Source organism: Raphanus sativus, unplaced genomic scaffold (genome assembly GCF_000801105.2).
Source record: "Raphanus sativus cultivar WK10039 unplaced genomic scaffold, ASM80110v3 Scaffold0963, whole genome shotgun sequence".
Lineage (NCBI taxonomy): Eukaryota > Viridiplantae > Streptophyta > Magnoliopsida > Brassicales > Brassicaceae > Raphanus > Raphanus sativus.
Genome location: NW_026616277.1, coordinates 13346 through 27479, shown reverse-complemented (window position 1 = coordinate 27479; position 14134 = coordinate 13346). Strand labels below are relative to the sequence as shown.

Sequence of the window (14134 nt, the reverse complement as noted above, 5' to 3'; positions counted from 1 at the left end):
TTTGCCTTTCACATCGATTTCTCGTAATAAGAACCTTTTCTGGTTCAAACCTCATCGGATTCTCCCATACACTCGAGTCTCTTCCTATCGTCCAGACGTTCACCAAAACCTTTTAAAGAAAAAAAGAAATTAGGTTAGCGTGCTTCCCAAGTTAGTTATAAGTAGTGAATCTTCACATGATATATGATTATATACGAGGCGTTTTTAGGAATGAGAAACCAAAGATGTGGACATCCGATTTCTGATTTTCGAGGATCAAAGGAGCTGGTGGATGCAAACGAAGAGTTTCTTTCACAATTGCTTGCAAGTAAGGAAGCCTAGAGATATCAGACTCCTGAACGACGCTGTTTTTACCTATCACTTGCTGTATCTCACTCTGAGCTTTTGACCATTTTCTCCGGGTTACGGATCAGCTCCGACATTGCCCATTCCATTGTACTAGAGTTTGTGTCTGTACTCGCTGTAAACAAGTCCTATATGTATATATAGTTATATGAGAAGTAATTTTAATTTATTTAATTAACTATCAAGACTTACTTGAAGAAAGTGTTTGATTATCATTTAAAACTCAGTTCTGCTTTGTTTTCCTGTGTAGATCCAGAAGGGTATCTAGCATATCAAAGCTCGAACCATCTTCACGCTTTGTATGAGATGATCTCTTAGCCATCCGAGCATTGATGAAATCTTGAAAAACCTTGAATAACCTCTCTGTGCAAAGCGTTGCTTCTTTACGGGTGCCTTGTAGATCAAGAAACATAAGAAACGGGAAATAATCTCCAACGTTGGGTTTTCCCGTGACGTTCATCAAGCTAATCACCGTGTTGTGGTACTCATGAGATGACTTGGAATCATGGGTCGCGAAGTCCCTGGAAAATAAAGCATTTGAGATGATATTGAGAGCTGTGACGAAAAAGCACGAGCTATGTCAACAGCTTCTTCTCTCTCACAACATTTGTTAATGAAACTCATGATTTCCTCCATTGCGTTTAGGCGTTGCGTTGATAGTGCATTGTTGTTATCTTCCTTAGAAACCTGAAATGATGTAAACCTTAATATAAATTTAAAAAACCTTTATGTGTAAATAAAATTTCCTTTGGTCATTTTTGTTTAAACTGACTTGTATTGGAGAATGTTTTCATACTTTGTGCAACTTACGTCTATACAATATAAAAATACTAATATGGTTTAAGAAAATGAACATAAACATAAAACCAAATTAACTATGTGATATTAAAATACCATCTAGTGTTTGGTTGTGAATCCGGAACTCTTAAAAGCGTAAAATAGAGGATATCAAATTAATGTGTAATTTTTTGAATAATTACAAATCATACTACAGGATGACCTATTGATCCTTACCTAAGCTAAAACTACCCCATGCAAGCCAATAGAAATAGGAAATGTAGTAGATTTTTTTATTATACTATGGCAGTTCTCCCACTCTTTGAATAAGGATCTTACTTGCTATAGGGGATTGATCAAGTTCATAGTCACATTGAGAGAGAGAAAACTACCTCCAACGAGCTGAAGGAGGACCCCATGCAACAGAATATTCATGGTGGTCCAAAGACTTGAACCGGATCATTAAAGGTTCGGGCAGATAAATTACGGTCTTGTGTCTTTAGTGCCTCTTTTGCTGCCTCTGGTGAAGATATGACTATGGTAGTTAAACTTCAAGTTTTAGACCCATTATTGGTCCATGAGTTTTCGAGAGAGCAGTGAGCGAACGGTGAGGACTGTATCCGACTTGGAATATGTTTCCAACCACTGGCAGCTTTTGAGGACCGGCGGAAGTGTGGCTCCACAACCGCAGCGAGAATTGCTTCTCGTTTTTACGATGGAGAAAAGGAAAAAGAAAAGGACGCATGGTAAGACTAAACATAGGAGCAGGGACATGACGCACATTTCAGTTCACAACAATTTGCTCTCCTTGTGCTTTTTTCTTTATAATGAAAATAAAATTATATAGTGCATATCTTTTATATGTAGAGTGAAAAACTATATATCTCCTTTCAAGATAATCACACCTTCGTAGAACTGTCACGTGTACATGGTTGCAACTCTTGAAGAAATCAGAACACATTTCAAATTCTTGGTGGACCGATCGACTCATTTATTATACACTTGTCTTGCGATATAAACCGTCCATATTTGTCAATGTGTCTTTACATAGAACGTGGAAATTTTGTTTTAGCAACCATGTACAATCATACAACCGTATAGAGTTTGGATGTTCATTCTGAAACATAAAAAAAAAAATTATCTAGTTAATAACCTTGGATCAAATAGTTTGTTCCTGTAATCCTATTATCAACATTAGTGTTTAATGCTTGGATGATTGTGTGGAACATAAACAAAAAAATTACAGGTACATATTAAAACAAAACAATAGAAGATTATAAAGTTATACTAGTAACTTTTATGTAACGATGGTGGAGAGTTGGAGGGCCAAAGTCACGGGCCCCGACAAGTGTTGGCTGTAACGCTCCGTATAGTAGTTTTGAATGATTCTTATTTTTTTATTTAAGAAAAAAAGGAGGTTAAGTAGTGGAACTCACATGAACATTTCTATATTTACTTTACTCAATCACTTCTTCTTCTCCAATCTCGATTCTCTTTTTTGAAAAAAAGAAACTTAGCAAAAAGATTCATTTGAATCTGCAATAACCTGAAAATAGCTTTATGTGTGTCGCTTTTCTTTTTGCTCTTTTTAGAGTTAAAAAGTGACGTTACCAAGTCACCCCCTAATTACACCTAGTGACTTGTATTTTGGTTCGAAATTGGGTAAAAAGTAAACCAAAGCAAAGCAAAACAAAACCACAAAGCGAAAAATCCAACAAGAGTCGGACCAAAACGATAAAGGACGACTCTGAAAAGGTCAAAATCTAATCACACAAAAAAGCGACCAGAACAATGCCTCTTCTCGCCGACGTCACTAGCACGTTTTGCATATAAAAAGGAACAGATCCATAATTTTTTAAAAAAAAATCTATGATTATACAAAAATAGCTATTAAATATCTAGCTTCCGAGTAGATAAATTCTTTTTTTTTTAATAGAGATCTATATCCAAATTATTCAAACATAATCACATGGCTTAGTCGATAGAACAATGTCCTGTTGGTTGTTTAATTAACATATTAGCTCTAACGACACTCCAACATGACAAGACAAATGCGCGTGTCTCTCCACGAAGGCGAGTGAGGTTGACTTCACCATCACTTCCTTCCCCAATTAACTCTCATAGGTCCCCCCAGTGGGACCCTTTCAAACTAAAAACCCGAAAACCCGTGAATCTCAACCTCCACGCGCTTTAAGAGCCCCCGTTTCGTCACGCTCCCTTATCAACACCTTACCTTCTTCTTCTATGGATCCTCCTCCGACTTGAAACATATCAATCTTTCCAAAAATGCCATCTCGCCTCTCTCCGCCAGATACTCCCCGACAACAATCACCACCACAGTCTCCATACCCCCCTTCCTTTATTCCTAACCGGTTCTCTCGCCTTAACCGGAGCTCTACTCATCATCATAACCATACTTCTTTACCGGAAACTCTCCCGTAACCGAACCGCTCCCTCAGATCTCGCCCCGGCGACCTCTCCCCAGCACTACCAATGCCGCCGCTTCTCCTACTCCCAGCTCCGCCGCGCGACGAACTCCTTCTCCGACTCATCCCAGCTCGGCCACGGCGGGTTCGGCACCGTCTACAGAGCCGATCTCCCTACGCGGACCCTCCCTCGCCGTCAAAGTCATGGACTCCTCCGCCGGGTCTCTCCAGGGCGAGCGCGAGTTTCACAACGAGCTCTCTCTCTCCTCTCACTTAATTAGTTCCCGCACGTCGTCTCTCTCCTCGGATTCTCCTCCGACGCCGTAACCGGAGGCTCGTCCTCGTCTACGAGCTCATGGAGAATCGGAGCCTGCAGGACGCGCTTCTCGGTCTCAGTGCGGCGAGGGCTTATGGATTGGAGGAAAAGGTTTGAGATTGCGACGGATGTTGCCAAAGGGATGGAGTTTCTTCACCATTGCTGCGATCCTCCGATCATCCACGGAGATGTGAAGCCGAGTAACGTTCTTTTGGATGCTGGTTTCAGGGCAAAGATCGGAGATTTCGGTCTCGCGAGGGTAAAGTCTGAGGCTTTGGTGGTTAGTAGTGGTGGTGGGAACGACGAGACTAGGGTTCTGATTGAGGAAGATGATGATGATGAGAAGAGGAAGGATGTTGCTGTTGTTGTTGTTGAAGAAGATAATAACGGGTCGATTCTCGAGGAGAGTGAGAGCGTGATCACTCTGTTCGAAGAGGGTAATAACGCCGTGAGTTTCTCGCCGGAGAATGGTTGTGGAAGTAGCGTTTTCACGGCGTCTCCGGGACCGGGGTTGATACAGTCGCCGGAGAATTGTGCGTCAGCGTCTTGACGACGGCGTCTCCAGGACCGGCATTGATACCCTCGCCGGAGAATTGTGCTGTTAGCGTCTTGACACGGCGGCGTCTCCGGGAGGAGCAGCATCGGTGGTACTATCTCCGGAGAAAGGGAGTGTGACTGAGAGCTGTTTGGAGCAAATGAGTGTGGAGAGTAAGCAGCAGAAAGCGGGGTTCGAAGAGGGATTGGTGGTGGAAACAGGACAGCAACGGTGGTGGAAGCAGAGGAGGGATAGAGACAGGGAGTGTGAAAGACTACGTGATGGAGTGGATTGGGAGTGAGATTAAGAAAGAGAGTAGCAACAACAACAAGGGATGGATCAAAAATGGTGATGGGTCATCACCATCATCATCATCAGTCTCTAAGAAGAAGAAAGAAGAAGAAAAGAAAGCCTAGAGAGTGGTGGAAGGAAGAGTTTTGCGAAGAGGACTAGAAAGAAGAGGAAGAAGAAGAAAAAAAAGAGAGGGTTAAGCTCGATCTCAAGCATGACTCTTGGTTTCACAGAGACAGATGATCATCATCATAACCCTACCAAGAGGAAAAAGAGGAATAGTATAGATTGGTGGGTAGATGGGTTAAGCGGAGATCTAAAATCAGTTAAAAACAGAGTCAAGATTCTGGTTTTGTGGTGTGATGTGAATGTTCAGAAGAGCGGAGGAGTAAGCAGCACACCGAGTATGAGAGGTACGGTGTGCTACATTGCGCCGGAATGCGGTGGTGGTGGAGGAGGAGGTGCTTTGTCTGAGAAATGTGATGTTTTATAGTTTTGGGGTTCTGCTTTGGTTTCTTGTCTCGGGGAGACGGCCGTTGCAGGTGTCCGCATCGCCTATGTCGGAGTTTGAGAGGGCTAATCTGATATCATGGGCTAAGCAGTTGGCTTGTCACGGTAACTTTGTTGGAGTTGGTTGATAAATCTATACATTCTTTGGAGAAAGAGCAAGCGGTTCTTTGTGTTACCATTGCGTTACTCTGTCTGCAGAGATCTCCGGTTAAGAGACCGACGATGAAGGAGATTGTTGAGATGCTTACCGGTGCGTCTGAGCCACCGCATTTGCCGTTTGAGTTCTCACCGTCGCCGCCTATGGGGTTTCCATTTAAGTCAAGGAAGAAAGCACGGTGAAAGATGATGTGGTTTAGTTTTAATTGCAAGTTGTAGAAACTGGTTTAATTCCATAACATTAGATTCTTGCAAATAGTTATGAAGATTAGAATGTCATTGCAGACTCTTTCAACTCCTAATGCAGAATCTAATATTTAGACCACTTTTTAACCATTTTGTTTGAGGTAGCAATATGTTGAATCTAAGTACAAATTAGAACCTATAAGTTGTCTCTACTAAAGGAGGAAAAGAGTTATAATGAGAAGAAGGAACGAAAGTGAAAGCAATATGAGGGGTGAAGAAAGGTTGGTGAGTATTCTTAAGGTAACTCCCCCAAAAGTGTCATGTTTGCATTCCACTATGGTTGCCAAACCAATGCACTTGATTATTTCCTTCCAGTAATCAAACATTTGGTTTCATAATAAATCTAAAAATAGCTGAAGATGCTTTGCTTAAACATAAGGGAACAGCTAGTCATGAGGATAAAACCCAAAACGCTCTCATCAACTCTGCAGCAAAGGGGTTAAGAACTGCTGTCATATTGACATTGCAGTGTGGTTTAGTTAGAGATCGGTTTTCAACCGGTTTAAGGCAATGTTTGCCTGTTTTGTACCATTTAAAAAAAATAGCACTTTTTAAATTAAAAGAAAAAATTATATGATTTCCTTCTTCTTTTTTTTTGGTTAAAAAAATTAGATGATTTCCTAATTAATTAATTAGTTAAGAAAATATAAAAAATCCAAACATCGGACGGTGGAGAGAGTATCATAAATATATAAAAAAGCGGACACACGAGATCGGATCGGTTCATACAAGACACTGAGAGAAACTGAAAGATCGTCTGACTTGCCAAAAATCGTCGCAAAGTATCTCACTTTCTTTCTCTCTCTCTCTCTCCTCTTCAATGGCGGAAGGTGGAGGAGGTGACTCTCCAGTTCCACCGTCAGAAAACAACGGCGGAGAGTATCTACTCTCCCTTCTACACAGAAGACCTAACCAGCAGACCAAACAATACCAATCCATCGATCAGACCATCTCCTCCTCCTCCCCAGCAGCAGCAACAACAGTCGTTCGCTGTCGATCCAGCAATCGCAGCCGTTGGCCCAACCGTTAATTCTTTCACTCCGTCTAATTGGCCGTCCAACGGTACTCCTCCTCCTTGGCCGCACGCCTCATCATCGCCTCCCAACTTCTCGCCCAATCTGTTAGGGTTTCCTCAATTTCAGCAAAACCCTTTTACTTCAAACCAATTCGATGGGAATCAAAGAGAATCAGCAGAAGATGCTGCTTATAGATTAGGGTTTAATGGAGCTGTTAATCATCACTCGATTCAGCAGTCGCCGCCGCAAAGGCTTGTTTTTGGTTCTTTTTCGGGAGATGCTACTCAAAGCCTTAATGGTGGTGGTGGTGGGTTTCTCAACGGGAGCCTCAACTCTAGCAAAGATCCAAACTTTCCTCGTCTTGGGAGCATGGGAGAGGGAACTGGGGTCCCATTGGTAATAACGGCAGGGGTGGTTCCAAGTCTACTCCTCCTCCTCCTCCTCCTGGATTCTCTAGTAGTCAACGAGGATTTGATAGAGATTTGGGAAGTAGGGATGGTGATAGAGGGATGATAGGTAGTTCACAGAGAAGTCATCATGATGATAGAGGAATGATGGGTAATTTCCAGAGGAATCATGATGACAGAGGGATGATGGGTGGTTTCCAGAGGAATCATGATGATAGAGGAATGATGGGTAATTTCCAGAGAAGTCATGATGATAGAGGGATGTTGGGTAGTTTCCAGAGAAGTTATGATGGTAGAGGAATGATGGGTAGTTCTCACATGAATCATGATAATGCAAAGGGCGAGGGTTCTAATGTATGGGATAAAAGTGGTGTTGATTTGAGTGCTGAGAATGATAGGTTAAGGAGATTATCTATCCAGAGTGAGGGAAGGTTCAATCTTAGCCAACAGATTGATCATCCTGGACCACCTATGGGTAAAAATCTGCATTCTGTATCGGCAGCTGATGCACAGGATTCGTTTTCGATGCTGAACAAGGAAGCTCGTGGTGGTGGAGGTGGTGGTCAATACAAAGAGGAATTGGGACAATTGAGTAAGGGAAAGAGGGAAGGCAATGGGGAGATTGGCCCTGCTGATGAAGAAAATGAGAGTTTTGGAGAGATATTGTTGAGTCTGTATTGGTTGAAGACGAAACTGATGCCAAAGATGGGAAGAAAACTAGCAGGACTTCTCGCGAAAAGGTGATACAGGATCTGTAGCTCTCATACAGTTTTAATATGCTAACTAGTGACTTTACTGGAAACATTGCGTGATGGTGTTAGTATGCTTATTCTTTAGGCTGTAAAATTTGTTTTTAAGTTTGGGTTTTTTGTTATCAGGAATCGAGAATGGACACTCGAGGTCAGTGGTTACTCGGCCAAAGGTTAAGAAATGTTAAAAGGTACATGGCATGCCGAAACGACATCCGCAGGCATGATGCACCTTTCATTGCTGTGTACAAGTCCCTGATTCCCGCAGAAGAGGAGCTGGAGAAGCAGAAACAACTAATGGCCAAGCTAGACAATCTAGTCGCCAATGAATGGCCTAACGCAAAGCTATATCTCTACGGGTCATGTGCCAACTCCTTTGGCTTTTCCGAAGAGCGACATCGATGTTTGCCTTGCGATCGAAGACGATGATGTCAACAAATCAGAGATGCTGTTGAAACTTGCAGATATTTTGGAATCAAATGACTTCCAGAATGTTCAGGTAAAATAAATATTGATCATGTATCCTTATGGCTATGAATCTTGTGAGTATATATATATATATGAGACATGTTAATTTTGTAGGCACTGACACGAGCTAGAGTTCCAATAGTGAAACTCATGGATCCTGTCACTGGGATATCGTGTGATATATGTATCAACAATGTGCTAGCTGTCGTGAACACAAAGCTCCTGCGGGACTACTCGCAGATAGATGGCCGTCTAAGGCAATTAGCTTTCATTGTCAAACACTGGGCGAAATCGAGAAAGGTCAATGAAACTTATCAAGGAACACTCTCCAGCTATGCGTAAGTTCCTCCTTACTTTCAAAATGAATCTATATTTCACGAAACAATCATAAGAGACTTTTGTTTCTTATGTATGAAACTTTTGCAGGTATGTTCTTATGTGCATTCATTACTTACAACTACGTAGCCCACCAATCCTTCCTTGCTTACAGGTTTGTATGATAACTGATAACTATATGACAAATCTTATGTGTAAGGTAACTTTTATTGAAAAGGGCTTTCTCTTTTCGCCTCTGTGCAGGAGATGGAGCCGACATACTCAGTTCGGGTTGATAATATCCGGTGCGCATACTTTGATAATGTTGAAAGACTGAGTACGTTCGGATCAAGTAACAGGGAGACCATAGCCGAGCTGGTGTGGGGATTTTTCAACTACTGGGCTTACGGGCACGACTATGCCAATACCGTTGTATCTGTCCGCACCGGTTCCATACTTGGGTAAAGCTCACACTCAATATACTGTTACTGTAAAGCAGTCTCTGAGAAAAAAAAAAAAAACATGAGATGTTTTGCTGTTGTTGCAGGAAGCGAGAGAAGGACTGGACGAGGAGGGTTGGGAACGATAGGCACTTGATATGCATCGAGGATCCGTTTGAGACAAGCCATGATCTGGGTCGGGTTGTGGATAAGTTTAGTATCAGAGTGTTGAGGGAAGAGTTCGAGCGAGCTGCAAAGATTATGCATCAGGATCCTAACCCATCTGCCAAGCTATTCGAACCATATGTTCCTGGAGATAATAATAATATTAGCAATGGCCAAGGCCACAATTAAGTTTCACAAAAATTGAATCAGGTTCGTGTGTTGTTGGCTTGTATATATTTATGTTTAGATTCTCTCTCTCCCTCCACTTGTTTTTTTTTGTTGTTTTGGATGGTTGCTTGCGACACTATCAAATAGTATTTGTTTGATTATAGACTGTAGTTGTTCTTTAAGAGGAGAAACGGAAAAAAAAAGTAGGCATATCTTTACTAAACCATTAGTTCACAGACCAGATCCAAAGATACATAACATGCGTCTGAACGAAGGAGGTTTCTGTTTTGAGGCGAGGAGGTTGATTAACGAGAGGATGAAAGTGAATGGATTCTGTTAGGCCCATACTTATTTATTTTAACGGGCTTTTACTTTTTGTATGTAAATCTTGGGCTAATTGTGAGATTTATTCACATAAGAGGATTGGATTATTGATTTGCATCGAACTATGGCTCATTCACTCCGCGTATTTCAATTTTCAACTTAAAAAGTAAAAAAACTAGCATGTATATCCTAAATATCTAAAAGGATTTTAAGATATTATAAAACTAAAAATAAAAATAAAATTTATATGAATGTCCGAAAACTTGAGTGTTAGAGCATTTCATTTATTAGTTTTTCAAATAAAATTCTAAACATTATTAAATTTATATTTAGAAGTTTAATTAAACAATAAAAAGTTAATAATTAAAAATAGCTTTACCATTTGGCAAAGAACATGTTGAAAATTTATTGGCCAATAAATTGATTTTTCCTTTTTAGTCTATCTTTCTTGATTATATTTCTGTTCTTTGTTAGAATTTTTTTATAAACTTTTGTAGAGAATGTTGATGCCTTGCAGCTCTTTCACCCTAGAAAATCTTGTAGATAATATTGATGTTGATGCCTTATATATATTTTATTCTGATTGTCCTATAAATATAAGCTAGATATATATATATATATATATATATATATATATATATATATATGTATTCCTGATTTGGAGCGAAAAGCATAATTGGATACATGATAACAAGACTTGAAAATGAAAATAAACATATAAACATCTAGGTAGGCAAGTGTAGAAGAACATAGATACATCATAACACAAGCAGTTTAGTTTAAAAGCAAAGAGTGAGAGAAAAAGAAGACAACACGGGAAGCAGGTTTAGTGTTTTGTTACTTGTCCTTACAGACTCACTGCTAAACCTGTTTTTACTTAGGGTTTCTTTTGCATATTTGCTGTTGTTGGAAGAGTGGTTTCTTCACTTTCTTGAAGAAGAAGGCAACCCAATGAACAATTCTGTCTCTACTTCAGAACTTGGACTACTCTCTTCGTCACCTCTTCCACTTTCTTGTTTCTTCTTAGACCAAACTTCGATTTCATGAGATCCCCACTGCAATATATAGTTACAAATATCTATATTATATACAAAACTAATAGATACAAATAAGTTATAACAACACATAGGGGTCCAAGTTCTGAAGGTCATGACCGTCTTGGGATTATAATGCGAATGTAAAAGGTGAATAGTAACCAAGAAGAACTAGTAGACCCCTAACCAAAAAGGCAAAAAAAGAACCAAAATATTTTCAACCTTGACGGAATAAAAAAACAAATGTGAAACCCTAACTTGAGACCCTTCGGAGAAATTCGTTTATAGTAGTGTACCTTTTCAATGAGTTTCTGGTTTTCTGCAGCTAGAGTTTTCTCCTGCAAAGTTTTTAGTTCCAGTTGTTAGAAGCAAACACAAGAAGGTTACTAAGTTGTAATATTCTACCAGTTGAGTCTCTTTACCTTTTGCTTGAGCTGCTCAATTTGTTCCTTAAACACTTGAGTCTAATAGAAATGAGCAATTAAGTTATGAATGGGTTTATCAGAATAATAATCTGGGGATGATCTAAATAAATATACATGTATACCTTTCTTGCTCGAATGCATTTGACACTTTTCTCAAGTTGGGTCTCAATGTGCTGCAGCTCCTCAATCGAGCATGATCCTATGCCTTCTCCCAAGAGTTTACTAATTAAAGCAAGAATGAAAAACACTTAACTCGATCACTCTTACCATAAATATATATATGACGTGTTTGACGTTTAACAACAGCAAAATTGCAAAGATACAAGTGTATGACGTGTTTATACCGTTTGGAAGCTTCAAGTTGTTCAATTTTCTTCATCATGTTTGCTGCTTCATGTTTCAAATGCTGTTGGTTATATCAACAATGTTATTGCATGGGATTATTTTTCATATGTACGCTAATAGTGACATTGAGATGCTAATATATATGTGACACTGAGACTATATACAGACTATGATTATTTTTTCTTTAGTCATTTTGATCTTTGTACTTAAGTAGTTATATAAAAAAACTGGTACACAAGATCATATTTAACCTGCATATTTTCTTCAGAAACCGGTTTGTTGCTGATTCGATCCTTGGTATGCGTCAGATAACGATCTATGGTATCTTGCATACTGTTAGAAACATAAATTCATCAAAAATTAAGTTAGCACAGTGTAAGAAACAACTCAATTTCTCTGGAACTGGAACTCAAGCAGACAATTTAAGAGCATAAATTCTTTCTTAGTCAAAGTAATCACTAGACTTAATGACATGACTTGGAAAGCCTTGTCTATTTGGGGTTTTTTACCCCAAATTTTGGAAAATAAAGAAATGTGAGTCTCTTTTCTTTATACTAGTAAGTAGGTTGAGAGAAAGACGTACTTTCACAAATTGACAGATGGTCTGAAACATTTGATCAAAAGTAAATTTGGTTTCCCTTCTACTTAACAGTACAAGATAATTTCTCTCATTCTCTAAACAATCTATAATAAGTATGGATGCAATATCAGGTGGAAAACAGTAGGAACATAGTAAGCAACTTAATTGCATTATATTAGGAATGAAGATGAAATGAAGCATAGGTAATTTATCTATCCGGAATGGTAAAACAATATCCTAATCATCACTTAGATAAATCCTATTTTGCTGTAAGCAAAAACGAAAAATATTAATTTCACCAGACCATGTATCATTTCAATTCATAAGAATGCTAATTGATCCTTAAACGAACCCAAGAAAGAATAATTGTAATACAAACTCAAGGAGTTGTACGTGTGTGTGATCATGATCTCTAGTAAGAGATGATCAAATATATATAACAAGTGCGAAAGTACTTGCTATAGAGTTCTTTGGCATTTTTAACTTTTATCATAACTCAGAAACTAAATATGACAGATAGAGAGAGAGAGACATCTCAAGCAATTAAAACAAGATGGTGTACTTGATTTTACTTTAATAATAGCCTTAACACTGTAGAAACCAAGAAACTCATTTAACACCCTCTCTAACCAAAACGTCAAAGAGATGTAATTCCACAAAGAGCAAACAAATCCATGTATAAACCTAGATATAGTATAAACTCTCTCACTCTCTCCATATTTCTCTCTGTAGAAGATATATATATGAAAAACGTACTTGGAGCTGGCGAATTCATAAAGTTTTCCCTTAGAAGAGAAGATGATCAGAGAAACTTCAGCATCACAAAGCACTGAGAGCTCAAAGGCTTTCTTCAACAAACCATTCCTTCGTTTAGAGAAAGTCACTTGTCTGCTTGTTGCATTTTCTATCCTCTTCATCTGAGTTTTCCCCTCACCATCTCTTATTCCTTATTTAATTTTTCTTTCACAGAGAAAAATGTATATAAGATTTTTTTTAACTTGCAGAGAACATGAGATCAAGGGTTCAACCACCTCAATAACAAGATAATTCACACACATAAAACATTCCATTTGGAAAAGAAAAAGAAAAAGAAAACTTTTTCCTGGGATTTATTTTTGGTGGAAGGATACTGATGAAGTCAACGAGATAAGATTAAGTACCCGAAAAGCAAACCAATCTAAAGTACAAATTTATATAGTTGATATATATGGATTGCTTAAGAATGAATGAAATATGCAGCCTTTATTTTATTTTTCTTATAGGGGTTAATTGAAAGATATGCAACCTGTCATCAGATTTAGCCTAAACAAAACAAAACAAAAAATAACCCCAGAAACAAAACATCAAATCGACCAAAATGAAAATAAATCCATCGGACAAATCAAAAAGTGAAAGAGACCATTACAAAGAGATCTTACCTGTGGCCAAAAGGATTAAAAACCCTAACAGGAAGGATTTAAGGAGAGTAACGGAAGAGGAAATTAAGAAGCACGATTATGTATAAATAGATAGATATAAGATACTAACATAAGTATTGATGGAGGGGCGACGAGAAGACGATGAACAAACTTGATTATATGCGTAAGGAAAGACCTATTTATGGAAGTAGCAAAAGAAGTAGTATCTTCTCGTTTCATCTATTTGTGTGTAATAATAAAAAGAAACAAAAACAAGACTCACACACTCTCCTGATGTGGTTATGGTAATAGGGAACAACCAATGGTTAGTCTAGTTGGTTTAGTGGTATGTGGACTTTGATAAGATAAGCTATCCATGTTTGAATTAATTCCACAACACTAGATATGTGTGACCATGTCTATATGATATTATGATTTAGATTTCATTTGAATACCAAAAACCTAAATTATATATCTAGGTTTTTTGAATACCAAAAACCTAAATTATATATCTAGGTTTTTTTTATATATCTAGGTTGCATTTATCGTTGAGTATTAGTTTGGGTATTTCCATACTCAGATTAAAAAGAAGTAATGGAGAACAAATTTCCTTTTTTTTCCCTTTTGAAAAGTGTTAAATTTAGATTAGAATAATGGCAAAAAAAGGATGAGAAATAGTAATATGTGTCGCAAATATGA

General features: G+C 38.6%; 1 protein-coding gene and 3 pseudogenes across 2 annotated transcripts; 2 read left to right on the top strand and 2 right to left on the bottom strand.

The window, feature by feature from the left end:
• Window positions 1-3: 3 nt before the first annotated feature.
• On the bottom strand, window positions 4-1905 carry LOC130503461 (cytochrome P450 76C3-like; annotated as a pseudogene).
• A 524-nt stretch (window positions 1906-2429) lies between these two features.
• Window positions 2430-5690, top strand: LOC130503460 (receptor-like serine/threonine-protein kinase At2g45590; annotated as a pseudogene).
• A 717-nt stretch (window positions 5691-6407) lies between these two features.
• LOC130503463 (UTP:RNA uridylyltransferase 1-like) lies at window positions 6408-9491 on the top strand (annotated as a pseudogene).
• Window positions 9492-10342: 851 nt separating this feature from the next.
• Window positions 10343-13741, bottom strand: LOC108849835 (MADS-box protein SOC1). Of its 2 annotated transcripts, none has more exons than XM_018623442.2 (8): window positions 13457-13741; window positions 12795-12998; window positions 11710-11791; window positions 11458-11519; window positions 11236-11335; window positions 11111-11152; window positions 10985-11026; window positions 10343-10709 (listed from the first exon to the last, which is right to left on the bottom strand). In XM_018623442.2, the coding sequence occupies exons 2-8, from the start codon at window positions 12953-12955 to the stop codon at window positions 10578-10580; spliced, it is 621 nt and encodes a 206-aa protein (XP_018478944.2). In that variant the 5' UTR covers window positions 12956-12998; window positions 13457-13741; the 3' UTR covers window positions 10343-10577. The 2 variants fall into 2 exon arrangements, with proteins under 2 accessions (XP_018478944.2, XP_018478945.2); XM_018623443.2 differs by having other exon boundaries at window positions 13566-13740.
• Between the last annotated feature and the right edge of the window lie 393 nt (window positions 13742-14134).